The 26,413-nt window shown below is 31.8% G+C and overlaps 4 protein-coding genes across 18 annotated transcripts; 1 reads left to right on the forward strand and 3 right to left on the reverse strand.

Moving 5' to 3' along the window:
* Window positions 1–18: 18 nt before the first annotated feature.
* Window positions 19–3,398, reverse strand: LOC656863 (proteasome subunit alpha type-4). Its single transcript, XM_963363.5, has 7 exons — window positions 3,240–3,398; window positions 3,092–3,134; window positions 2,877–3,039; window positions 2,657–2,823; window positions 2,479–2,609; window positions 267–390; window positions 19–211 (listed from the first exon to the last, which is right to left on the reverse strand). Exons 1-7 carry the CDS (start codon window positions 3,240–3,242, stop codon window positions 66–68), a joined length of 777 nt encoding a protein of 258 aa, XP_968456.1. The 5' UTR covers window positions 3,243–3,398; the 3' UTR covers window positions 19–65.
* A 144-nt stretch (window positions 3,399–3,542) lies between these two features.
* Window positions 3,543–24,937, forward strand: Psf3 (Partner of Sld Five 3). 3 transcript variants are annotated; one of them, XR_001575166.2, is made up of 5 exons: window positions 3,543–3,744; window positions 3,793–4,061; window positions 4,111–4,346; window positions 12,308–12,411; window positions 24,703–24,937. XR_001575166.2 is itself a non-coding variant. In XM_963443.4 (3 exons), the coding sequence occupies exons 1-3, from the start codon at window positions 3,639–3,641 to the stop codon at window positions 4,336–4,338; spliced, it is 603 nt and encodes a 200-aa protein (XP_968536.1). In that variant the 5' UTR covers window positions 3,543–3,638; the 3' UTR covers window positions 4,339–4,401. The 3 variants fall into 3 exon arrangements, 1 of the variants encoding a protein (XP_968536.1); XR_010333482.1 differs by having other exon boundaries at window positions 12,308–12,372; XM_963443.4 differs by lacking the exons at window positions 12,308–12,411; window positions 24,703–24,937 and having other exon boundaries at window positions 4,111–4,401.
* Window positions 4,354–18,978, reverse strand: Hnf4 (Hepatocyte nuclear factor 4). 12 transcript variants are annotated; one of them, XM_008198045.3, is made up of 9 exons: window positions 17,082–17,300; window positions 9,551–9,758; window positions 8,957–9,051; window positions 8,776–8,909; window positions 8,446–8,722; window positions 8,067–8,219; window positions 7,678–7,914; window positions 5,315–5,649; window positions 4,354–5,262 (listed from the first exon to the last, which is right to left on the reverse strand). In XM_008198045.3, the coding sequence occupies exons 1-8, from the start codon at window positions 17,203–17,205 to the stop codon at window positions 5,354–5,356; spliced, it is 1,524 nt and encodes a 507-aa protein (XP_008196267.1). In that variant the 5' UTR covers window positions 17,206–17,300; the 3' UTR covers window positions 4,354–5,262; window positions 5,315–5,353. The 12 variants fall into 12 exon arrangements, with proteins under 12 accessions (XP_008196267.1, XP_008196275.1, XP_008196272.1 ...); XM_008198053.3 differs by lacking the exon at window positions 17,082–17,300 and adding exons at window positions 12,590–12,652; window positions 12,700–13,084 and having other exon boundaries at window positions 4,354–5,649; window positions 9,551–9,755; XM_008198050.3 differs by lacking the exon at window positions 17,082–17,300 and adding an exon at window positions 18,825–18,978 and having other exon boundaries at window positions 4,354–5,649; window positions 9,551–9,755.
* LOC103313822 (uncharacterized) lies at window positions 20,630–25,479 on the reverse strand. 2 transcript variants are annotated; one of them, XM_008198043.3, is made up of 10 exons: window positions 25,173–25,479; window positions 24,939–25,124; window positions 24,701–24,884; window positions 24,499–24,647; window positions 24,329–24,448; window positions 21,593–21,739; window positions 21,372–21,549; window positions 21,105–21,322; window positions 20,893–21,055; window positions 20,630–20,846 (listed from the first exon to the last, which is right to left on the reverse strand). In XM_008198043.3, the coding sequence occupies exons 1-10, from the start codon at window positions 25,466–25,468 to the stop codon at window positions 20,676–20,678; spliced, it is 1,812 nt and encodes a 603-aa protein (XP_008196265.3). In that variant the 5' UTR covers window positions 25,469–25,479; the 3' UTR covers window positions 20,630–20,675. The 2 variants fall into 2 exon arrangements, with proteins under 2 accessions (XP_008196265.3, XP_008196264.3); XM_008198042.3 differs by having other exon boundaries at window positions 20,893–21,058; window positions 25,173–25,476.
* Window positions 25,480–26,413: the final 934 nt, after the last annotated feature.

Raw genomic sequence — 26,413 nt, forward strand, 5'->3', positions numbered from 1 at the left:
CGAAATAAAACAATACAATCTTTATGAAAATCAATTTATTGTAGATAAACGTGACAAATATGTAATTAAGAAGCAGTTTTTTGCTCCTTTTTCAAAGCTTCAGCGTCGGCTTCTTTTTTCTCATACTGATTAATTAGTTCTTCAACTTCCTTACTTGTAAGAATGCGGATAACAGTCTTGTTGTTTACACGACTGAGAGTTGCCATCTCAACTACAAATCATATGATTTCACTTGATGAGGCAAAAATCTAGAAAGAAAATGTTACCTTTTTCCGCTGTAAGTTTAGTCATATCCAGCGTTTTAACAAGAACTTTAATCGCTAAAGTCTTGGCATCTTCAAGAGTCATCTCACCCTCCTTGTATTCTTGTTTCAAACTGGAGATGGCAGCCTTCAAAACATAATTTATTGTAAGTAATTGCCATTTGTATACTAAGAGAGCAAAGGCATGTCGTTCACCGGCTACAATAGTGACACATCACAAAAACCAACTTTGCTTAAACACTGCTTAGAAAGTTGAAAAAAAAGACTTCGAAATTTGAATTTACTACAGTGGCCACTATAACAAATTCATTGTTGAGTTTTGTGATACTCAGCACACAGTCTTTCTAATTTAAAGCAGAGCAAAATGTTTGATTTCATATGTATGTTCAAAAAAATATTTTTGAGATATGCTACTATTGTCGCCAATGAATGTGTTCTCCTCCGAAGATAACTTAAGTAAGTAAGTAATCAACTAAGGCAGAGAAGAGGCTTTCCTCCAATGTTATTATTATATTGAAAATTATTATTTTTTTACAAAAGCCGTAGTACTCACCGAAGATTAACCAAAAATTATTTTCAAGTATACTCGTTCAGGGTGTTTCGCAAAGGCGGATCTAAGGGGGCCAGTATCCCCCCCAACTTCAACTTAAATTTTCTTAATAAATAAAGAATAATAAATGAACAAATGTTTTTTAAACAATAAAAGACGTCTTTTTAATACATTTATTAATAAATAATTATTATTTAATAAAATTTTCGTAAAGTAAAACAAAGAAGTTGTTTAGACAGAAGTTCTTTTCACGTCCAGAAATTTTTATTTACTTACTTAAACATCTGTTGTATTTTATGGTGTAGTTTTATTTTTATTTTTTAAAAAGAATGTGTTGTGGTTGATGACTGCACTTATGATGAGGGTGGATTGGAAATGTAAAGAATTTTACAATTTTGTTGTTTTAGAGAGCTGGTACCAAAAAAGCTTGTATGCAACACTTCCGCAAAATAGTTTTAAAGGACTCATCTCATTAAGAACTAGGCTCCTTCGTTGCCGCGTCCTTAATCCGATTCGTCCGCTAAAACTCTATTTTGTGGACTTGTTACATAAATCACTATTTTGGACTTAAATTTTGTACAAATTTATTTAAGTATTTTAACATAAATTTTGAATTTCTGAACTAAATAAAAAATTAAAATTGAGAAAAATTTTATTGAACACCTTAACTTTTGAATTATCTTTCTGAAAATATTAACAGTTAAATGTCTTTTCTGATTACCTGAAAAGATATTTTAACCTTAAACAACATTAAAAAAATTGTTTCAGTCGCCGAAAAGTAAAATTTTCAGCTAATTATAGCTTTAATGTTACCCATAGATTATTACTCGTCATTTATTAGTGTTTACTACAGTGAAGGAACTAAAATTAATATTCACGGCAAATCTTTAAATCCCTGTATAAACTCCAACAAAAAATCTGTGATAAACTTACTCAAATATCTTTTAAGTTATTAATTTTAGGCATCTGAAACTTTATGTGTTCCATTTAACTTTTTCGAGTTATTAACGTACTTATTACATTTTTTTTCTAATTGCAATGCTCTAAACAACTTATTGGTACAGATTTAAGTTTGAATTTTCTCCTTATAAGCGTGAAAGTCCTAAACTTTTCTAAAATTTTTCGTTTTTGTGTAATAAATTAAAAAAAACTTGCTTTCGCCAAAAAAAATCAAATTATTTCAAAATCTAAACAAAATCGATTAATACACGTTGGGTCAAAATCAGTAGTATTAAAAGCTAGTTCCATTTATAATACCATAAGTTTGTATTACAGCTCATTTCTGAAACACTGTGTATTTCAAAATAATTTTAGGTAACGCAAAGGGTTAGTATCTGCGGCTTTTGTAAAAATAAACATTGATTTAAAGATTTAAAGGTCGATAATAGACTCCAAATATCCCATAAAAGTACGTCATTTCCTCCCTCGGAAGAAAAGAACGTACTTTCCTCTCTCAAGGGGAAATAACTTTCTGTTATGGAAACGATATTTTCTGAAGAAGACGGTGAAAAATCGGACGTATACTACGAGAGGAAAGCCTCTTTTCTCCCTTAGATGATGTTTTTTCACAAGACGGGAAAATACTTTCATCAGATATTTGGAGGATGGAAAACGATATTTTCTAATAAAGCCACCGAATAAAAAAAGAATCATTGTACAACTTACAGCGCTATTATTTCCAATGCATGTTGCTTTCCAACCACTGTAATTCCCACTAGGATCTGATTGGTACAATTGATAGCCATAATGTTTATCCCACCCCATGTACAAAATTGAAACACCAAAAGGACGTTTTCCTGTAAAAAAATAAGTAAATATTCTATTTGATAATGAGTTATACAACCTCCATATTGCGTATATGCCTGTTTAACGTCGCACAACCAAGAAACCAATTGTTCACAAGGCATTGATTCGCCATACTGAAACAGGTACCTTTGCCCAATCAAGCGAAGCTCATTAGTTAAGACATTCGCATCTGAAGTGATACCAGCCACGCTGCAGACCATATCACTAAAATTTTTACATAACATTACATAACAAAAACAGTTGAACAAACTACATACTCATTGAGTTTGTAGATTTTTTCTGAAGTGAATACTTCGTCCAGCAATTTGTTAGTATTGCGTCTTTCAGCAGCAAGAAGAATCCCATCATTGGCTAGGATCCCCAAACAAGTGCCTGCATGACTGATGGCTTCCATTGCATACTCCACTTGATACAACCTCCCTAAAGACAAGTTTTTAACACAAATTGTAACTTTTTTCGTTTAAGCGATTACCTTCCGGGGAAAATATCGTAGTCCGCGTATCATACCGACGAGCCTAGAATTGAATTTTACAAAAATGAAGAGATGACAATGCAACAAAAACAAACATAACCTCAATATTCAAAATTTGCAAACAGAAATGCATCAATTGTAAACTTACCATTTTTTACAATTTTTTCCGTATTATTTGGCCCAGGTTTTGATTCAAATGCTGATTTGAGCACCAATTTGCCTTAAGTGCAACCACAAAGATTGAAAATGATGACAGCAGTTTCGGAGCCGGACTCCACACACACAAAACACATAAAACCTAAATCGTGAATTGTTGTTCAAATTCTTAGCATATTAATGTGTAACGGTCAATCATCCAAAATAACATTTCTTTACCAAAACACTACAAATTGGTTTCCGATATGTTCAAAATGATTTACTTTCGACATTTATATTTTTTGTGTAAACGACCGCATGATTCAGGCACTTGCGCTTTTGTAACCATCATTCAGTTCGAGTTTCTGTCAACAAAATAGCAATTAAATTCAAAATCAAATAATATGGAATAATGCCGCTTCAGACGTCCTATTTCCCGGATTATTTCTCAGTCGATGACATTCTAGCGACGCAGGAAAAAATCCCGTGCAAGTTTATTCAAAACGTGCCCAAATTAGGTAAGCAAGCACGCTGTTGTGTGTTCATATGTTGTAAACTTTGGTTAGGGAAGTTAAACCCGGCCACGGAGGACCCAGACCTCCAATCTGGCACGGTTTTGGAGATGCCGCTATGGCTAGTACTAGAAGCTTCCTTGATGAGACAGCCAATAGTTACCGCCGATTTGCCTAAAGTTTACAAGGATGCGTACCTTGAAATCCTCAAAGCTGACCCTTGTGCAGTTGATTTACACAAGTTTGGTGTTTACTTTTATGAATTGGGATCGTACATGAAACAGTTTGGTCAGAATGATGATATTGCAAAGACGTTGTTACATGTAAGGTGTTGTAAAATGAGAGAAATTTATTTAAGTGATCTGGTTTCAGACGTTCACTTTGCGATTTAGACAAATCATGGATTTGTCAGACAACGTTATTTCTGATCCCAACGTTATACAAAAATTAGATGCTCTTGAAAAAAGTTTGTATGAAAGTGGGCATGATGCCAAGATGAAGTTGTTTTCATGGTTGAAAATGTCTGAAATACCTCTAGAAGCAGCCACGATGGTCACCAATCACAAAAAAAGGAAGAGAGTGGATGAGGATTTATTTTAAATAAATAAGTATGCATAATTTTATAAAATATATTTAATAATAGAAAGAAACGTAATATTGCCACCTCCAGCCTTTATGAATTTACCTAAATAAATAACGGCAATTTTGCATTGAAATAGCATAAACAATGTGAAGAGAAGTTTGGGTAAACTAATCTCAATATCAAAAGTTCTGCCAAGTTGTATAAAATTGAATAGATTAAATAAAACAAAGAAACAATACAAACACCGACTATAACAATGAAACTAACATAACTGGTAACAAAAAACAAAGGACCTTGCCACCTTAAATGGTAGAAAAATGCAAACTAAATAAAGAAAAAATAAAACAAATAGGTTAAATTACCCTTACTTGCACACTGAGTAAAATCTCAATGTCGACCGAACCAATTAAAAAATTATACAATAAACTATACATAGACCTTCCACTCACAAATTTAAATGTTAAATTAAGAAGGGAAGAATACACATATTTCCTTATCTATTCTAAAGCATTTAATTTAGATATAACAAAATGTCACTAACTCAATGGCAAATTACTTATTATTGCATAAAAAATTTGAGTGTCTTTTGTAATGCTAAATTCCATACACCTACGATAAAATTAAACACCACTGCCAATAACAAGAGATCTGTTTACATTATAGTATATGTATACATAATTTGTTCTGTGTAAAAATTGAGCAATCAGGTCTTTCCTATCAAATATCAATATCATTTAAAAACATGACTATGAAAATTGGCAAGTTAAAATACACGCAATAATATTCCACGAAACCATGGTGCGATTAATATAAGGTAGTTTTTCATTTCACAGCCTCTCTATAAGCACTTGTACGATCAGTTTAAGGCACTGCATGTTTAGTATAAATTGTAACAATTTACGGAAGACGCCACGTCACTCGTTGCAACCGTGTGATGATGACTAATAAATAGAACTCGTTAAATATGCAATTAAAATTACCCTGTAGAAATACTTTTGAAAACGAAAAACTCATTCTAGAAAAATAAATAGGTTAAAAGGTGTGTTGCTCCACTTCTTGAATGGGTTCTTGCTTAAATGCCATGTACGAATTTTCATCAATTGGCGTGATGTCACGCATGATGAGAACATTGGACGTTGCGGTACTTGGAGGGCTTGAAATGTTCCCGTTTATTAGGTGATCTGTGGGGCTGTTGCACTGTGTCGTTGTGGGCGAAGTGACCGGACTATCGGCCGAATCGCTGGTGCTTTGGTAATTGTTGACGCTGGCATTTGCAGAACTCATCATTGAAGCTGCATTCGTGTCAATACTGGCACCTAGAATCGATTCTATATTTTACTTAGTTGAATTCAAGATTCCAACGAAATGTGGTTTTGCCACGTGTGCGACTGACTCGTCCTAGTTACACTTTTTATAATTACCGCTCATCGCAAACACGTTTTAATAATCATTGTCGTTAATATGATTAATGGAGTTTGTTTGAAATTTAATGATGCAATTGATTACTAAACAGGTTAATTGCTTTTTTCCACCTTGATACAAAAAATAATGGATAATAATAAACTGCTAGTAAATAAGTGTTATTTGCTAAGTAAGATATTGTAAATGCAAGGTAAAATAATCTAAAGGGTAATAATAAAGCGATCAGTAATGAATTCAATGATGAATGTATTTAATTAATTTTTGCACAGTAAATATTAAAATGATAAGTAAAGCAAGCACAGAACTTTATTAAAATTTGTTTAGTAAGTGCCCAATAACAAAATCGTACCGGGTGACAAAAACCGGCGCACCAACTCATGGTGTGTGTGACAGAAATGCTTACATATAAAGGTAAAAATAGAAAAAAAAATATGCATTAAAGTTACTGATAAATAACAAATTTTAAATAAATGATATGTGGCAACGTTGTCCAGTAATCATGATCGCAATAGAATTTGATCAACAATAAAAATTAATTATTTTTATAACGGTTTCCTCGGAAAAAGTACCCAGTGTTGAAATTTTGATTCTTTAATATTTTATAATTATAATCATTGTGTTAGGAAACGATTATTTAGTGTCATACATAAAAATTAAAAAATAATGAAAACTGAAGAAGTTCACAAAATAAGTTTAGGGTTTCAGATTTTTTTAAATAGGACTTAAGGACCTTTTAATAGATTATTATTATAATCATAGTTTGACTATTTTTTTTGTTTATTCGTAAATTTTGAAAATTCAAACTTTTAATTTAAAATTTATTTATAAAATTGCAGGTTTTCGGCAAAAAACAGTATTACATTGCAAGATTTTAAAAAATCCAATAATCTAGGAAAAATAGGTCGAAAGTTGTGTTAATTATGAGAAATAAATAAATAAAAATGAATGTTATTTTAAGCTGGTTCATTCGATTTAGTTCGATCGTGAAGTAAAGGCATTTCCTATGTTTTTTTGGATTGTCTGACTAATCTTTGTTTACCAATATTTGGTCATAAATGGTGTCTTTTTTTAAGTTTTTAAAGACGTTTTAAACTAATGCTTAGTTTTTAGTGAAAAAAAAAAACAAATTAAAAATCAATGTAATTTTAACCTGTTTCTCTTGATTTCGCTCGATTTTGAGCAAAATTTTACCAGAGATTGTAAATAGGTAAAAAAAACTCTAAACTTAGATACCCACTTGCTAAGCTAAGGACAGTTTAAGGACAAATGTGATTGGTCCATTCATGTTGTTAACTTTTAACAACAAATTAAATTTTAACAAATCTTTCTAAAAACCGACCTTAAATATTTGAAATGTTAGATATGACTACAGGCAATTTTTGACGTGAAGATCCGATTAAAATTTATGCCTAAAATTTAGTAGCGGAATGAAAAAAGTGCACTTTTCCCCCCTTATTAAACAAATTTTTCATTAATCCCTTTTTTAACATAAATAATACTTATTGTTGGATTTCCTTGGCGTGGGAACGACAAATAATAACACAGTTTAACACCCGACACACCAAACTTGGTTTAAAAGTATATGGTCATCCTCTACTGAAGTTTATATTTTCACCCGAGAATGACCAATTTATTATGGTTGAAACGCATCCGAGCATTAACTGTGTTATATTCTCATATGAGGATAACCAACCACATTGTGGGTGAAACGTGTTTCAAATAAAAGTTTGGTGTGTCGGGTGTTAAGCTGCGTGTTTTTTTATTTTTGATAAACAGTAATCTTTAGCGGTACTTACTGTTTTCGCATCGTGTTTACAATTTTTACCTAGCATTTACTATTTTTAGCAAACGTTTATTATTTTACCTATTGCTTACGATTAATACTTAGCATTTAATTTTTTTCCAAAAATAGTGCTATCAAGTTCATTATTTACCTCCTAGCAGCATTTCTTGCAACAAGCTGTCGATGTGTGCGACGCCGAATAATTTGGCGAATTGAATTTGTTCAATCATTTGCCATGTGATTGACTGAAGAGCGGGAAGTGTTAAAAGAAGTTCCCCAAATCTGCCCCTGCTGTCGTATTGTCTATCGCTAATGTAATCTTCTAAGTTGATTTGTATTTGGTAACGTAGGGCCTTGATGCGTGCCGGTTCGCTCAATCCTTTGGCATCTGTAACAGTTCAATTGAATTTAAATTTGTATCGATATTGATCTTTCAATTAAAAAGATAACTTTCTTTCCTCCACTTATCATGTTTTATCAGGGTTATTTTTGAAATTATTGCGCAAAACACTCGATTTTATCTGATTTATTACTACTTACTCGGATCAAAAAATACTATGGCCTTGAGGCAAGCGAATTCAGTGTCATCCACCTGAACTTCTGTCATTGGTTTAACCAGTTCGTCCATGATTCGACTACCGACGCGGGAAATATCCAAATCCGGAGAGACTCGGGAGTCTGTCAACATCATCACTGCATTGGACATTGTCCGTTTAATTCAGTCTCCATGTTCGTACATTTAATAATAACAAAGACATTGCGTTAAATACACATGCCATGCCCCAAGTAACATTCAAATGGTTTAACAAACTGTTAATGCAACGTGCAACCGAATAAATAAATGTACGAACATGCGCTAAACCCTCAAAAATGTTAGTCATTTCTGAAATGAATTCCCCGTGCACGAGAAATAATTTACCTGGACTGTGTTTGGTGATGATGCAGTTGTTTCCCAAAAGGAGGATGTCCTTCAGGTGCATGGAACGTCGTGCAAGTCCTAGGAGAAGATGTTCTCCGGCATGCGCTCGCAAAAGAGCGACCTGGTCGTCCAGTTGCAAGTCCGTGAACGCTGGAATGTATTTGGCCCATTCGACCAAGATCAGAAGCTGTTGCTTCATCGAATCACAAACATCGTTTATACTGGCTAATTGTTTGTTGGACAAGTCGTAATCGTTAACAGGAGTTGGCCCCATTTGCTACAATAATTCGGTCATTATTTGACCAACACTGTATCTAACGAATAACTTACTTCCAGCGCGGCTCCCACTTGCCGCGACAACATTTCGGCATTTAGCAAAGAACCAACCGACAAGCCGTTATTTTGATTGTTTTCTTCGTAACTCGGTCTTCTACAACTTATCCTATCGCGTTCGTTTTGTACGGCTAGAAATTATTTGTTAGAAATGTGGCGGTTGGGCTCGTTTAGTTACCTTCTTTTTTCATACCGGCTTTGAAGCATTTCCGTAAGCGACAGTACCTGCATTGGTTCCTTTTGTCCTTATCCACTATACAATTTCGGCTAAATCTAGAAAAAATAAAACCCAGTTCTAGATGGGAATTTCTTTTGGAAATCCCCCGTAAAAATGGACAAAAACTAAACCAACAATTTACGCGACCTTGTAATTTTATTTCAGTCCACCTTGAATTAATGAATTTTAAAGAGAAAAACATTTACACAAGACTGGTTATTTTCGGCCCTCGAATATTTACACAAATGTGTGTTTGAGTGTAAATAGAAAAAATACGTCCATTTTACAATAACTGAGTAAATGTAATAAAAAAGCAATTATTTATTTGATCATTAACGACAACATCATCGTAAACACTCGTTATCAAATACATGAAATTATCATCGTAATTATTATTACCAACGCAAGGTAACATTGATCTATTACGCTATAATTATTTCCCAGCAAAAATTTACCTAGTTACATTGACGCAAGGTCATTAATAAAAACTCGTCGCTTTCGCACAGACATGATGACTATTAATTTTTTTGTCCTTTATTACGAAGAGTGAATTACCTGCATGTATATAAATGATTTTTCCTGACGGATCTCCTGAAAAACCCCTTGCAACCGTCGCAGGATGCGGCACCATAGTGTTTTCCTGTTGCTCTATCGCCGCAAATGGCACAGTGTTGGCTCATTTGAGCGACTCCTGCTGCTGATCCAGAGCTAAGTGTTGCCGTTAGCGAGTTGTTACTCGCTGCCATCGTCATTTCAGTGTCTGCTGAAACAAATTCGGTCACTTTTCAACTACTAGCTACTGAAATTAATTGCATTTTTTGTAAAAGAAACAACAATATATTTTGTATTGTTTTATGGTTTGCTTTGTTAATAGATTCTTAAATTATAGGTAATTACAAATTCCATTTGCTTATGTCATTCGCTTTAATGTTCACGTTGTACTATTTCGGTAATTACTAAAACCAAACTTGTAATTTCGAAAACTTTTGTTCAAAAACTAAATTAAAAATCATTCGGTAACAAATCGAAAAAAGTTGATTGTCAGGTGAGATGTCGATTGGTAATTATTTGTTATTGCCTTTAAAAAAAGTTAATAACCACGGCGTACTGGAAAATTTTAGAATATCTAAATATGACGCCAATAAAAACCAGAATGTCAATAAAAACAATTAAATAAATTAACTTGAATAGTGGCATGTAGACAATTAACTGGACTGCAAGCAGCAACTAATACTTGGTTTGATAAAACCATTTCAAAATTGTTAAAACCATTCGGATTTTAAGCTGTTCCTCGATGAGTGGCTTTTTGTCATTGTCAAATGCAATCTTAGAACAATTTCCTGTTGAATAAAAGTGTCGGCTTTATTATGCACTATCTGACAGTTTGTGTAAGTCTATATGCTGGAAATAATTAAAATGTGACGCTAGAATTATAGATATCTCGTTTGATTGGAATAGTATTTGTTTAGTCTGCAGTAATAGTAATTATTTGCTCATCATTAGCTTGCTTGCAATGACATATAATTTCTTTTTGATTTTGTAGATTTCCGTTTTCGTATTTACAGACAGACCCAAGTTAATATTGATAGATTTACATTATTTATTGCTAAACCAACAATCTAACATTAGTTCTGACATGTCAGCACTAACGTGCTAATTTATATAACCTTCAAGAACAATTATTTTTGAATAAATACATTATATAATTAAAAATTAATTGTGTACCTTGCCGAAATTACCGAATTCATTATAATGAATATTACGGCGATTACACGTACATTTGCTTTATTTCCGCTATTATAAAAATATTCCACTGGTCGAACATGGCTAACGAATTTCTTTATTAATATTTCCTAATTGTTTATTGCGATTAACCAGGGGCGTTGTCGCGTTAATCGCTTATTTATGACCTATTATTGGGTTATCCATCAGTCAGAGCGATTGTCCCTAGACTGCGGGTATATTTAAAAAATGAGTTGGTCAGCAGTTCATAGTCTGAGCTCAATTGGGAGTTCCCTTGCGGTAGGTCTCGGCTTGGACTTTTGGACACTCCAAAGGTTGGTCAATGCGATTTTGAACACGACTTTACGTCACAGTTCTAATCACACAATGATGACGTCGCGCTACAAATGTTAAATAATGACGAAAAGTTCTATTTACTAATCAGTAACAGTTTTTCCGGCGCGTAAACTGTCATGAAAATGGGAAATTAAGCCACTCGGGATTAGATCTTGATAAAGTTATCGTCGAAATAATGGAAATTTTCGATGGATCATTGTTAATAACCTTGATTGGAACACTGATAAGGAAAGAAAGACTTTGGACGTTAAGAATCATCATTTAATTCTCTGAAAATTCCAGGAAATGATAAATAAGTTCGACGCATAATATGACACATCATTGATAAGTTGCAAACTGGTGGCGCTAATGGCCAGCAAAATTTAAATGAGAAGACTGTTTTTCCAACAATGGCTGAATTAAATATTCATAAAATGTTGAACAAGCCTACGGTATATTTCCACACTTATCAGCGAACAATGATTTTGATAAGCAAAACCTGCGTCGCAAACAAATTCACTTGTCTCTGTTCCACAACTTATTGTTCGAAAAAAGACACATTCCGAAAAGTGGTTCAAACCATATTCAAAAATTATCAACTGTGGCGATTACAAAATACTCCGCTGGCCAATAACGTTATATATTTTGGTTGTAAATATAGGGTCATGACCATCTTTCTTTGTATAAACAAGATAACATGATATGTTTGCAAGACAAACCACATCACTGGTATTTCTTTTCTGAAATCCTCAAATTTGTAACAATGAAACCGCAGTATCAAGGCTTCAGTAAAAACGATGTATCACGATCAATTCATAGAAAATTATATCAAGGGAAACCTCATTTTTACTCCTAACTGTTCTTTCATATTTTCTGTAATGTAATTAATATCGTGAAATTTGATAATAAATAAATACCTAATCTAGCGAAATTGTCTAATTATTTTGTTGTCAGTTAAAATTTTGATTATCCAACATTTTTGCTTTGATAGGGCAACACGTGTCTGTCAAACCATAAGAAATTGAAATTACATAACAAACACACTGATTGTATCACTGATGTTAAATAGAGATATTTGAACTTTTGTAATAGTGCAAATACATTCGCATAGATGAACACTGTTGTGTTATTTAAATTTAAACTTGTCAAGTGATATACATAAATATAGGCAGGGGCGAGTAAAATTATTGAATATTGAAACATTTGGCGTCAATAAGAGTACGTACGAAGATTTAAATAGAACTTTAATTCCAGAAATACTATTTGGACTTTGACCAATTGTTGCATAATAACCGAATCTACGGAATCCCTCTCCAATGGTGAGTGACGTTTCTTTGAAAGACGCAAGAACTAGTCAGGTAGGTAATAATAATGTAATAGCGCGCTTGTATTTTTTTCGTCTTGTAGTTGAAAATCGGTCTTTGAGAATTGTTTTTTTATTTCATTAGTCGAGAAGTTAAAATTTCTAATCGGCCTTGTCCTTGATAGTCGCAACAATTATGTTGTTAAGTGCAATTAGAATAATTCTCTACTTACACACTCACAGCGAGCTAGTTTCACCAGGTAATAGAATACAGAGGCGCACAAAAGCAAATAAAGCTAGATAAAAACTATCAGATAGCGAGAAGTTGGCTTTAAAATACTACCTTCATATAATCCCATATCAGCTCGATATTTGAGTTAGCCACTGAAGTGATGAGTGTCCGTCCACGTTCACTAAATAAACTTAGCGGTTGAAAATAGCCCGATAAAGTCTAAATAAAGGATTTTCCACTCGCGTTAGGTCACTAGATCACAGCGACATCGTGATAAAAACAATTTAAATATGATGTGGAAGAGAGGCGTGCGTTTCACGTCGATTTCTAAAGTATTCTGCCAAGTCACCGCCGCCGCACCACACATTCACGACGATAACCTGCTGCATAATATGATCGTCGCGGTTTATTACGAACGAAGCGAGCGCTCGTTTAACTTCATGCAAACAGCAGACCACAAGTTTCAATTTATTTCACTTGAGGATACGTAAGCGGCGAGGACGAGTCGCAGGTTTTATTCATTTATCATTTTATAAGCTCTGACGTCAAAAACTTATCCGCCAATGACGGACAGCTTTTCTCCGAGCGCTTCAAAATTATTTAAATCAAATCAAAGCGTGGTAACTTACAAATGATTTTTGTTCATCAATAAGAATTAGGGGCATAACATAGATTAACAGTCCGTTAAAATTGTTAAAAGAGTAAATTTTTTTGAGATTCCTTTCAGATTTCGAATTACGCAAATTTTCTTAATGACATGACGATTTTTTGCCTAAAAATTAAGCTTCAAAAATGACTTCTAATGCAGTAATATTGTTTTCAAACCAATGTTTTTTTTTTAATTATTAAAGTTGGGTTCCAAGCTAATTATTTAAAATTTTGCATAACTCGACAACAAAAAGGAATTTTGAAAAATTTTACTCTTTAAAAATGATCATTTAATTAATTAATACCTATTTATTACAATGGAATCTCTATACGTCAAAGTTTACCTGTTGACACAGAAAAAGTTCGAAATGTCGAGATTTCGAAAAAGTGTATTACTTTTTATATTACTTCCATATTGTTTTATTTGACAATTATAATATTTACAAATCAAAGAAAATCGATTAAATTGAAAAAATACATAAGTAAACATAAATTTGTAGTATGTACACATACAATCCAATTAAAATTTAAAATTGTTGACCAACTCAAGAAATTAATCCAATGCGCATGTACGTTGTGGAAGGGGCCGGAAATCTGTTTACCTATTTTGTATTCTCAAGCTTACATGGCTGTAGATCGGTGACATTTGAGAGAATGAAATTTGTTGGTATATTCGACAAAAAAATTTATGCAAAATATCTACATTTTTTATATTTTTTTCAATGTGAAGGCACTTGTTTCGGTGGCTGTTTTTGCAAATTATAACATTTTTTTAATGTAACAGGTTTTGAAGAACTAACCTTAAAAATAATATTTTTTTACAGTTTTCCTTGGTAAAGTTTAAGACTGCCCCGTAAACTTAAATTTACTGACTAAAATCCTGTATATCTCAGAAACCATAAACATTCAGATAAGGCAAATTGAGTTATTTTGACTTCTACTTAGCTCTGCTATCACCCTTTGAAATTTATGCAAAACTATCAAACTCAAATTATAAGATTATGATTATGTGTAATTAACTAATTATTATTACTTTTTGTGATATACAAGGTGAGTCTACTAAAATATCTTAAAAACTTATAATATCCATTCCAAAAATAGCAACACTGCATTTCTTCTTAAAGTTAGTTGTTACAAATTATTTATAGCGTCAATAACAAATCTAGTAATAAACAACTATATTTTTTACATTGTTATCAACGTTATTAAAAAAATAATTTGGTAAATTGCCTTGTTGGCATTTTTATTGAATTGAAATGACAAGTAGTCGCACAGAAAACAGCGTTTGCTTATTAAATACTTTGTATTTTTTTCTATACATGTGATCTTTTTAGAATTTTTCTACCCTTCCTTATAATTAAAATTACTTTATGAAGAATATTAATTACTACCCAAATTAAAAATATAAAAACATTAATCAAAAGAAATTTTAGAATTTCCGATATTATTCTAAAACCACGATGTTTTGAGCAAAAAAACATTAATGTACTTAATTAATTTTTACTTCATTAATTACTTTTCGTGGCTAGCGTCATTTTTTATGGTTCTTTTCACAAAAAAACATTTAGGCATCGCTGAATTCTGTGCGATTATTAGTTTTTGAGATAAATATAATAAAGATATACTTTAAGCAAACAGTCCCTCTATATAGAAAAACGGGAAGTTCTTAAGAAAAGTTAAATATAATAATATGTCAATAAAAATAAGAATTAGCTGTTTCAAAACTATAAAAACGCCAGCGTCGCATTTCCTCTCAAAATTAGATATTATTAATTATTCATACACTCCAAAAAATAATAGCTAATGGTATTTATACTTTCAATGACAGATCTAATCATTAATAACTATTTTACAATTTTATCAATCTTATTAAAAAAATAATAATTCGGCAAAATGTGACAGCGTTTTCACAGCTTTGACACACATATTCATGTTTTGTGCATCGAAATAAGGTGTTGTAAGGGTTGGCAAGCGTGCCGACTAATACAAATGATCCTAACCTCAGCCTTTTTTCTTTAAAATGATTTTCTCAAGTTAAGTGTGCCCCAGTTCAGAGGTAGCAAAAATTTATTAAAATTATCAACGTAATTAATATGGGGTGGCAACTTTAAAAAAAGGTGTTTTTTTATATGAGTCAGCCATTAATTTAAAGATGTATCTAGATTTCCACAACCTACTTGATGCACATTAATATGAAAAAAGATAATAATTCAGTATAGCAACATAAAATTAAGTACTTAAAAGAATAAGCAATGTGAAAACAAAAAACTTTAAAGAAAATTAAAAGAATTAAGAAACTTTATGTTTTATATATTTTGTAAATATTGAAATGTTTCAGGTAAAAATTACTCGATAAGATATGTGGTTGCAAAGTCTCAAAAAGTGATAATGGAACATTTTCGTTTTCTATTTCTAGTATTAGATAACAACACCAAATTTGACATAATAGACAATTTTATTTGAGTTGCGATTTTTTAAAATTTTGATCTAGTTATCCATGACTGTTTTTTCAGCAGTGAAACGAATTGCGTAAATAACTTCAGTATCGCTTTATGTCCAAAATGTTCACCACAGGACATAAAAATTATGTTGGAATCTTATTTCCGTAATGGGCATCGGGTTAACGTAACTGTCATGGATCACTAGATCAAAATTTTTGAAAATCGCATGGTAAAACAACGCTACCACATATCATTTATTTAAAATTCGTAATTTATCAGTAACTTTAATTCATTGATTTTAATCTCAAATCTGCCAGTTTTACTGAATTTAACTTGCTTTGACACGTAATGTTCAAAATAAAAAAAGCAAAGCAACAGTGTTATTTTTAACATTTTTAGCCCTTTTTAGCATATTTTTAGTTAAAAACTATTTTTTTTTAATTTCGATACAAACTGTCTGAAGCATCACAAAATATCTGTCATGGGTAACTAGATCAAAATTTTAGAAAATCGCATGGTAAAAAACATATTTGGAATATTTGTAATGTCGAAGAGAATGAAGAATCAGAAAAATAAACTAAAAATCACAATCCGAAAAATCACTAATTAAATAATTATAGAGCTTACAAAAAATATGCTGTATTTAAATATAAATTAATACAAAATGGGCAAGGTTGTAGTTGTGTCATTTGTTGTTGTATAGTTGGTTGCCTACTACAATATCTATAATCAATTAATCAGTAATCACTAATCGCATTGTACTTTTGGCTTTTTTTTAGAAAATATAGACATAGGGCTTTGGAAATATGTAAAGAGAAAAATCATATTTCTTTTACATTTCATCACAGTAACATTAAAAGAATCTCGAAGCACGTTACAAATGATAAAATGACCTCTTATAATCACGCGCTGTGCATCATGCTGGTTACTAATTATAAAAAAATTAGTAATTTGTTCAAAACAAATTAATATGTTTTACATACGTTTTCGTATGCATATTTTCTTAGATACATCTCAAAGATTTATAAAAATTATTGTTACAAAAAGTGGCATCATTTTTGAAACTGCAGTGCAATAATAATGAATAGATCTAATTTTTACATAATTTAGTATATAATAGACAATGAGAAAATGTATAAACTCGTGATAACTAGAATAAGTGGTTTTCAGAACAACAATAAACCCCTCTATGATAAATAAAGCAAAAATGGTTTAGATTACTAATTTTATTTTTGGTATTGTTTTTGCGAGATAAAACACTCAACTCAATACACGTGTAGTAGTAAAACTATACTACGAGTATTATTAGTATTAGTTTATGGAAAAATTAATGTGTATCAAATTCAAATCTCCGCAATTTCTGATGCTGAATGTTTGATCAAAAGCAGGTGGGAAAAGACTCACCTAAAATTTGGAAAAAATTCTCATCTAGTTTTATAGTGCTGCTAAGTAAATAGTCAGTGCCATCAACTTCTCCATCTGAAATCGAAATTTCTCCCGGACTCGTGGAACAATACGATGAAGGCATATTGACCAATAATGATATAACACTATTTAACTCGAAACCAAACACCAACTAAATGGAACCGAACATGTCTTTCGACGGCACAATAGTGACTAAGAAATATCATTGAAAATCACTTGGAAGTAATATTTTTGGTGGGAGACTGTTTATGTAGGAGAATCCTGCTTATCATCGAGATAACTACATAAAAGAATTGTTGAGATAGCTATTTTTGAAGTTTTCATGTTTTAATAATATATTACGAACTTATGTAATTGAAACAACATGTTATTTTGAGCAGTCTTATCCGCAAAATTTAGACACGTGCCATTTGAACACCATCTCAATGAATGAAATTTTATTAAAAATTATGTAACATAATTATGTATCATATTTTATCAATTTTGTGTGCAGCTAGTTGTTGTAACATTTATAAGATAGTTGGTTATACAGCAGGATTCGCACAATTCAAGCTTTCAATAAATAAAAAAAATACTATGTACTCGAAGAAAAGCCAACTATCCCGGCGATGATTTCCAATTTTGTTGTTGCATACTGATGCAAAATTTCGTAAAACAAAATCCGGAAATTCGAAAATGAGATGTTTCTTAATTTCCGATTGCAAGTTATCTCAAGTAAATAAATTTTAAATGTCTCGACAACATGATATTTCAAGACTCTGATATCAATTTCTTTATTTTTTAGTTTTGGGTAAATACATGTGTATTTTCAAATAATATAAATATTATGATTAATTAATGGTTTAATTAGCAAATAAACATCATAAATAGAAAATTACACGTGGCGCAATCTGCACACCACAAATAATATGTAGAAATAAAGTAAAAACTGTCATTAGCTGTAATGCTTACAAAACACACGTGCATTTATTTCTCACTTCTACACCGTGATAATGATAACTGATAAGACAGACGATGAAAAAGGATTGATTAAAGTAAGGAATTGTTTTAATTTTTTTCGTGTAAAATTCCGAGTCGAGTTTCAAGACATTTTTGGTCATCAAGATGACGAATCTAATCCTGCTCAAAACTTATCTGGAAAAGGGTCAATAAGGTAAAGGAAAAAATGATAAATGAAACACGAGATATTATTTGAAATTGGGTTATCACAGGTCCGCGACCTTCCACAGACCCCGGATACATTCTTTCTCTCGCATGTCTTTTTTTTATGAGGAGTGTTAAGTTGCCATCTCACCGTGGTAACAATTTTTCTTTAAACATACGCGAAGCCAAAACAAATTTACATTTGTACCGACATTGAATACGCAGTTTTTGCTACATTTTGGTGTTTATCTAGACCCATTTTAGTAGACATGTTAGTCTTAGTTTTGGAAGAATTAATGACACATTGTACACAAAAGATCCTATATTTTAGTTGGGTAAACAAGTCACGACCTTCTTATCGTTGAATGTAAATAATAACATTTTAAGATATGTACAAACGTTCCTTATTGAGAAGATAAACTCAAGAACAAATCACTCAAAAACATTAGTCTCCCGTAGTAATTAATTTTTTCTATAATTGCAGCTACAGCAGAAACAAAAAAATTTAGTTCTTTTTAGTAATGTTTCAAGAATATCTTTAAATCAAAAGTTAAATAAGCTAAAAATTTAAAAGCGTACCAGTAGAGGGCGACGTATCAGCGAGTGTCAAAATCACCTGTTGCTCTTCCATGTTTGAGAAAGTGCTAAAGGTCATAAGGAAAGGAATTCCTCAGCCAGCACCCACTATTCATAACCAGTCTAAATATAAACTGATTGTAATTGAGCATCGTATCAATTTAATCGACTTTCGTGATTTTACATCTTTGTCATTCTCTTTGGACGAATGAGACAAGTTGGAATAAAATAGAGAGCAAAATATGTCGACGATTGAACGCGCGACAGACATGCGCAACCTGAAAAATAAATTGTTGCACGCTTTTTTCACATGACAATTTTTTTTATTAATTTATTTTAGTTTTTCAACCAAAATTTACAAATTTTGTACGGGTTAGTTTAATCTAGACAAAAAACATAGTAAATTCAATCGATAAAAAACGTAAAATCTTTATGCAAACAAATATACACATGTGTGTCAACAGATTTAAACACCGGTTACGGTGGCAGTAAACTTTTAAACGTCGATTACGGCGAAATTAGAGCACCTATTATTTTTTGTGCTGCCATAACCCAATGAGTAAATTTTTGATTAACGTAATCTCACTGTAATGAACCGAATGAATAAAAATTATCTACAAAAACAAGCTTTTTGCAAATAACTCCGAATGTCTTAAGATTTACGTTAGGATTGTAATAAGGAAAAATGTTTGCTTTTTTATTCTGCTCGGAATGACATAAAGATAAACATTTGAAATAAGCAGAATAAAAGGCTCTATGTAGTAGGATTTAGAAGTTTGTTTGGTACTTGGTAGTGCGCAGGTGTGACTTGGTAGAGCGCGAGTCGAGTAGAGTTGAAGTCCAGTAGGGACATAGTAAGTATGTAAATGATCGCCCTCAACTTTCGGCTACTACATCTAAAACTCCCTGTAGTAATTGAAAACTTGGAGTTTGTGAAAAATAAATCCAACGCCATTCGAACCGCAATAAAAAATCTATCTATATACATACCTCATAAAATAGTAGTTTGTTATACAAGTAAGAAACTTGTACCTATGGAATATAACTAATATACAGGCTGTTAGGGAATGGGTTAGTATTAGTAAGACTTTGTATGTGAATTTGCCAGTGCATACTTAAAAAAATGTATTTACTGACCTGTTGAGAACCACTGTGTTAAACAAAATGGAAATCTAGTGTCTCATAGACGTTTTGAGAATTTTTCAATTTTCACAATCAATGTGGCTAGCATGTTCATTTTTATGGGAGATTCGAACCCCACTTCTGGCATCAAATTATTTGTGTTTTTTTTGTAAAACTTAGTAACAAAACACGAATTGAAATAAAAGAATTACGAAGTGAACCAAGAAGTTAATTTACCTTTGCCGTTTTGTCAATAATTTTAAAGTACACGCTAATTTTTATAATTCTAGTTCAGCGGATCTCAAAATTTGGGACTGTAATTTCAGAACGATTTTTTGCATTTCGATATACAAAAGTTTTACTTAATCGATTCGTTTTTCCATTCTCTATCTATCTTCAAATTTTTGTTAAACCATTCCCTAACAGGCTGTATTATGTATTCTGGGAAATGCGCTTTTCCAAACCGTTTTGACCTAGAATTTATATTTTTTGCATTAAGAATTTTTTAATAAAAAACTATAAATGTGAAATACTAATATAATTTCTACAAAAATTCAAGACATTGATGCAGAATAACACAAGGCATCAACTGTATGAAGGAAGCTCTTCCTGATTAATTTTGCGTGAAACGAATAACTCAAATACCATATTGTTCCAATGTTTCTCAGGTAGGTAAATAAAAGTGGTTATAATGAACAAGATATTTATTATTAAATAAGTTTAATGTAACAATTATTCCAAAAAAGTTAACCCAAACTTCGAAGTTTGGGAAAGCTTGGTAATTTCACAGTTTTCATTTTCGGCAAATTGACACAGAAAACGTTTCATCTTCTCCGGATCAGTCATGAAAAGCATCCACAACTGGTTTCGATAACGCAACCATTTATCTTTTGCGACGAGTTCCTAAAAGCGTCAGTCAGACATTGCCAAAATTTTTATTTTTTTTTACTTTTGGTTTCCGTGCTGCTGCTACCACCATTTTCGTTGAAGTTTGTAATTTGGCTAAAGTTTGGTCAACTTGGAAAAGTAACATTTGTAAACCATGTGGTATGGTAACAATCTGGAAAGTAGGTCCGCAAATTAGGAAGTTTCGTAGAATTTCAACGTTGTGCCTTCTAAAACATTTTTATATTTATTTTGAAAAGTAATTTCTAAACTTACGATTGGAGGCAACTCTTAAAGCACTGAGCAAAATTAAAGTGTTTGTTTTTCAAGCGCGTTGTTTCAATTTTCAACTTCGTGCTTTCTTGTAAAGTTTTTTGTAGAGTGTTTACATCCTTGGAGAGAACAATTTGAAAATCACGTACCAATTTAAGTTTCTCTTCCACCGGTTTAATCGAAAACTTTTCATATTCATCGATTTTCTTCAACATTTTTTGCTAAAATTCATCAACTCGCCAAAGAGGTAATACAACAAAAACGGCCCACCTTTCGAACATAACACTGCTTCAAGTTCTCCTGGATATATTTGTGCATATCTTTTAGGAAACTACTCGAATACTGTATGTCCATCTTTTCTTGTAAAAACATATTGTGCATTAAATTAAAATTAACCAAAATTTTTTTCAGTCTTTCCTCAACTACATTCAAGTTTTCTAATCTAGAACTGGGGGAAAATGTGCCAAGAGGGTTACAGTTAACGTACTTACACATAAAAGTTTAGCTCGTTTTTATAAAACCTTAAACTCGGTTCATTAACGCATTGTTCAGCATATTTCATTAACAACTTCTCCACATTTACCATCATTTGGTTCTGACAGTCTTTATTCTCTTCGATTTCCATTTGAGTAAAGTTACTAGAAGATGCTTACTTATTTAAAAAAATAATACATTAAACTGCACCTTCCTTGATCAAGGATCCAGCTCGTCGCATAACATTACGAGTAAATGGTAATCTGACAGAAATCCAAAAACTTAGTTATATTGTTTTTTTTTACAGTAAAATAGTACAGTAAAAATAAGTTAAAAAAACTGAAAAATCAACAAAATTTGGTCAAAGGTGGTGTTATTTCTAGCCTTTTCAGGCCTTTAAGCATGCCCAAAAACTGACGCACCAACTCAATGGCAGACAAAAGTCTTCGTACATAAATGTCATGATGATGACATAATGTGTAATAGTATATTATGATACAAGTTTTATAAGACGTATTTTGTCACACGCACGAATTTAATAGAGTAAGTGCGACAACATGCCTTATATAAACGAGTTGTCACACAGTATTCTTTGTTTCTTTCTACTTCGCACTTTTTGCATCAAAAAAACTTATTTCGTTTAGTGAATTTTGTGGCAGTTGACAGCATTTGCGCGGAGGCCATGAAATGAAATTAATAATTTGGACCGCCATTAGTTTATTCGTACGAATGTATTCTGAAAATGTCCAAGATGTTTTGCTATGTATTTCTTAACAAATACGGGCTTTTGTGGCCTAAGGATTATGAGATCTCAAATTACTTGCACTGGCTTCTGAAATAATGTTTGTGCAGGGTGCTGCATTTTGGATGTCCGAATAGGGGATCTCCGAAACTAAGAGGTTTACAGAAAATCGAGTGACACATTCTCGGTTCCGTTTTTTGAGAAAATACTTTTGGTCAAAACCGCATTCCGCGATTGTCTTTTGTTTTCGACTTACAAACAAAAGTTGACATTTAAACGAAATCTTAAAAAATTCATATCTTCCTTATTATAAAATAAACACATTTGAAACACAGACATTATAAGGCACTTTTTTATGGAGAATTTAATAATGTTATCAGCGATTTTTTCTAATCATTCGTTTAGCTGTAATAACATAAAGTTGTATTTTTTTTAAATAGGAATCATAGTTGGCTATGACATTTTCGAAGTTTATTGTTGTCTGATTTCATATGTCTATTTGTGAATATTTATAGTAGGGCATGAAAAAATTTTGGATTTTCAATTAAAACTATGAAAATGTATTACCAAACATTTATAATTTATGTATTTATAATTTAATGATTTTTAAAAACACTAGTTAATTCAAAAACAACATAATAAAGTCTTTTATTAATGTTTGAGGCCGTGATTACGAGCAAACTGTTCGACATACCACTTTAGGCAAGAACTACTGCATTTACTTTATTAAAGTACAAAACCAAAAGCATTTTTATTTTGTCAATTACTGATTGATGTCAATCACAATGACAATAAAGCATTATTTTATTTAAAAAAAGTGTTGTATGAAGACTTTTGTCCGCAATAGTACGTTGTTGAGAAGCATGTGTAAATTACGAAAAAATCTTGAAAAAAATATTTTGAAACTAGTTTTTAGTAGTATTTTACTTAAACTTAAACTTCTTCACTTTTGATCATATTTAAATGTTTTTACGTTTCACACTAAAGCAATTTTTTGAATTAAAAAAACATAAATATATCAAAAAATCAAAATTTGTAGATGTGCCAAAGTGGGTACTAACTATTTCCTGGGAAACCGTTCCAAAAATAATTCATTTTCATTATTGATTAAATTCTATTGCGATCACGATTATACCATGCGATTTTAAAAAAAATTAAACTAGTTACTTCAGCAATGAAATGTATTGCGTAAATAACTTTAGCATCGCTTTATCTCTTAATATGTCCAAAATGTTCAACGAAAAACATGTTGAAATCTTATTTCCGTAATGGACATCGGGTTAACGTAACTGTAACTAGATCAAAATTTTAGAAAATCGCATGGTAAAATAACGTTACCACATATCATTTATTTAAAATTCGTAATTTATAAGTAACTTTAATACATTGATTTTAATCTCAAATCTGCAAGTTTCACTGAATTTAACTTGCTTTGACACGTAATGTCCAAAATAAAGCAATAGTGTTATTTTTAACATATTTAGGCCTTTTTAGCATATACAAACAGTGTGAAGCATCACAAAATTAGATGGAATTCGATTTTATTCAGCTTATTTTACTCCATTTAGTTCTTTTTCGAACCAGAAACTTACAGTTATTTTGCGATATCAAATCAAAATACGTCTAAAAACGAAAAATAAATCGAAATTAATAAATAGTAATCTGACTATTTCACTCGATTAACTTGCTTTTGATCGACATTTCGTTGAAAATAAACTAAAAAAAGTATCCAAAAACGGTTTTTGCGAAATTTCAATGAAAACTCTTTCCTTCGTGTTTTCCAAATGCAGTTCTTTACCAAATTTTAGGTAAAAACAAACTGAAAACCACCAAGCCTCATTCTTTTCGAGAAATATCATTATATTGTTACTATATTGTTACTCAGATCAAAAAAAGGTTAAATCTGCCAAGTTTTTCAGATTGGACCTGAAGAGGATTTTTTGGGTTTGACCACACTACTAATGAGACTAGTTGGGTAATTGATCAAGGAAGATATTCAAGAAAAAGTTACCAATCAAATGCCAACGAATTTAATGAGTAGAGATTAAGAGTTTCGTAGAATTTTAAAACTGAATGTTGTGCTTCCACTTCCATTTCTAGCTTCAGACGGCTTAAGGTGGAATAAAAAATGCTAAAATATCACGTTAAATGAATGACTATGGCAATCTTAAAAACTTATACCGGTTTTTAATTTCTGAAAGCATATCATCTCCGAGCCTTAAGGAATAGTTATTGCTTATCATAAAAGTGCGTAAAATATCAACAACATGATCAAACTTCTCCTCAAATTCTGTTATATCGCCGTTGTTAATAAATTTCGGATGTTGTGCCTGTTATCACAACTTGGGTATTACAACTTTCAGCTGTACTATATGTTACTTACAGATTCGAAGTCATCCAAGGCCGAAGCATACTTTACCACTTGAGTGTGTGTTTCCTTGTTAACTCGGTCGAGTTCCTGACTCAACTTCATGCATTTTTCTTGCGTCTCCTCCAGTTCAAGCTGCGACTTGATTAACTGAGAAGATACTTCGGAATATTCCGCGGCCAAATTGGATTTTAATCGCCTAAAATGTGTGATGACTGATGAGACAAGTAAAAGCATTTTTGTTAAAACCTACTGATTGATGTTTAACTGGTTTTCACACCCTTCCAACTGTTCCTCCAACACCTCAATTATGTCATTGGCAATTTCTATATCTACCTCATTTGTCTCAACTTGAAACAAGTCGGGATATTCTAACTCGATTGCTTTAACTATTTTTTCCAACTTATCACCAGTTAAAACGTTCTCAAGCCGAGAGTATCTACAACATTGTTGATTTTGCTATTCTTTAGTGGTTTATTAAACTTACTCGTGTTCTTCTTGAGGCGAGATGTAGCAATCTTCGGTGATTGAGGCACAAATCCATTCTAGCAAATCTTTACAATCTGTATCGAACCAGGCTTTTATGACACGGGGCTCCAAATCACCGATTCTTACATTAAGTTTCGCAAAAAGGGTTATTAGTTCATCTCCATACATTATTGTGCCGCCGGTTTCGCACCATAAAAACAAATTAACTGTATGAAAAACACGAACGGAAAAAATATTTACAAAGCACAAAAATCGTTTTTGTTTTGAATTTAGTAATAAACGAAAAGTAACCATGTCAAATGTCTGGTTACATTGTCACTGCCAACGTGCGCATTATGCAACACATAATACATCCGGTCTTTCACCAATAAAGTAGAGTGCATATCCTGTTGAACCTAATAGATATAAATTTTATAATCCATGAAATAAGCCCACACAAAAAATACGCTCAAGAAAAAATCCATACCGAAAAAAAAAATCACGAAGAAAAAAACACAGAAATAAACCTACGAAGTAAAAGCCCAAGCGTCAAAAAGCTCACTGAAAAAAGTTCAGAAAATTTATTCACTAATAAAAAACAATCTCCGCTGTGTGGATCAATTTATAATAGATAACGTGATATCTAAACAACGGTTGGTGAAACAAATTTTATTTAATAACGTAAATAAATATGAAATATTAGCTATGAAACTTATTTTTTATCAAACATATATATCCAAAAGAACGTATCACGAATGGGTTCCCTGAAAGAAATATTTCCAAACTGTGATTAAAAGAGTCGAATATTAGCCATTTTCCGCAGTGTTTTACACCCAAAATGCCAAAATGATGTTTTCATACATACATATCTTAAAAAATAGACTACGGAGCAGTTCCAAACAAAAAGCAAAATGATTAGAAATTAATTCCCCACAAAACTACACATTTTTTATTTAGTATTGAATTCGTTTTTTGGTCTGTTGATCTGAGACTTGGGTGCCAAACGCAAGACACTGCACAGATTGGAAAAAAATACACCATTTATGCACAACAACATTGTAAATATGCATGTAAAAATTGAACCCGATACAATAGTAGGAAAAAACAGTCTTTAGAAAAATTTCTTTGAGAACGAATTTTTTTTGAAATTACTGCTTTCAAAATTTGTTTGCCAGCTGGAGGCGCCACAATGGTTTCCGGTTGAAAATTGTTGTCGATTTTGAGATATGGACAAAAGTAAAAAAAGTGTAAAAACACACA

This window comes from Tribolium castaneum, chromosome 3, assembly GCF_031307605.1.
Source record: "Tribolium castaneum strain GA2 chromosome 3, icTriCast1.1, whole genome shotgun sequence".
Lineage (NCBI taxonomy): Eukaryota > Metazoa > Arthropoda > Insecta > Coleoptera > Tenebrionidae > Tribolium > Tribolium castaneum.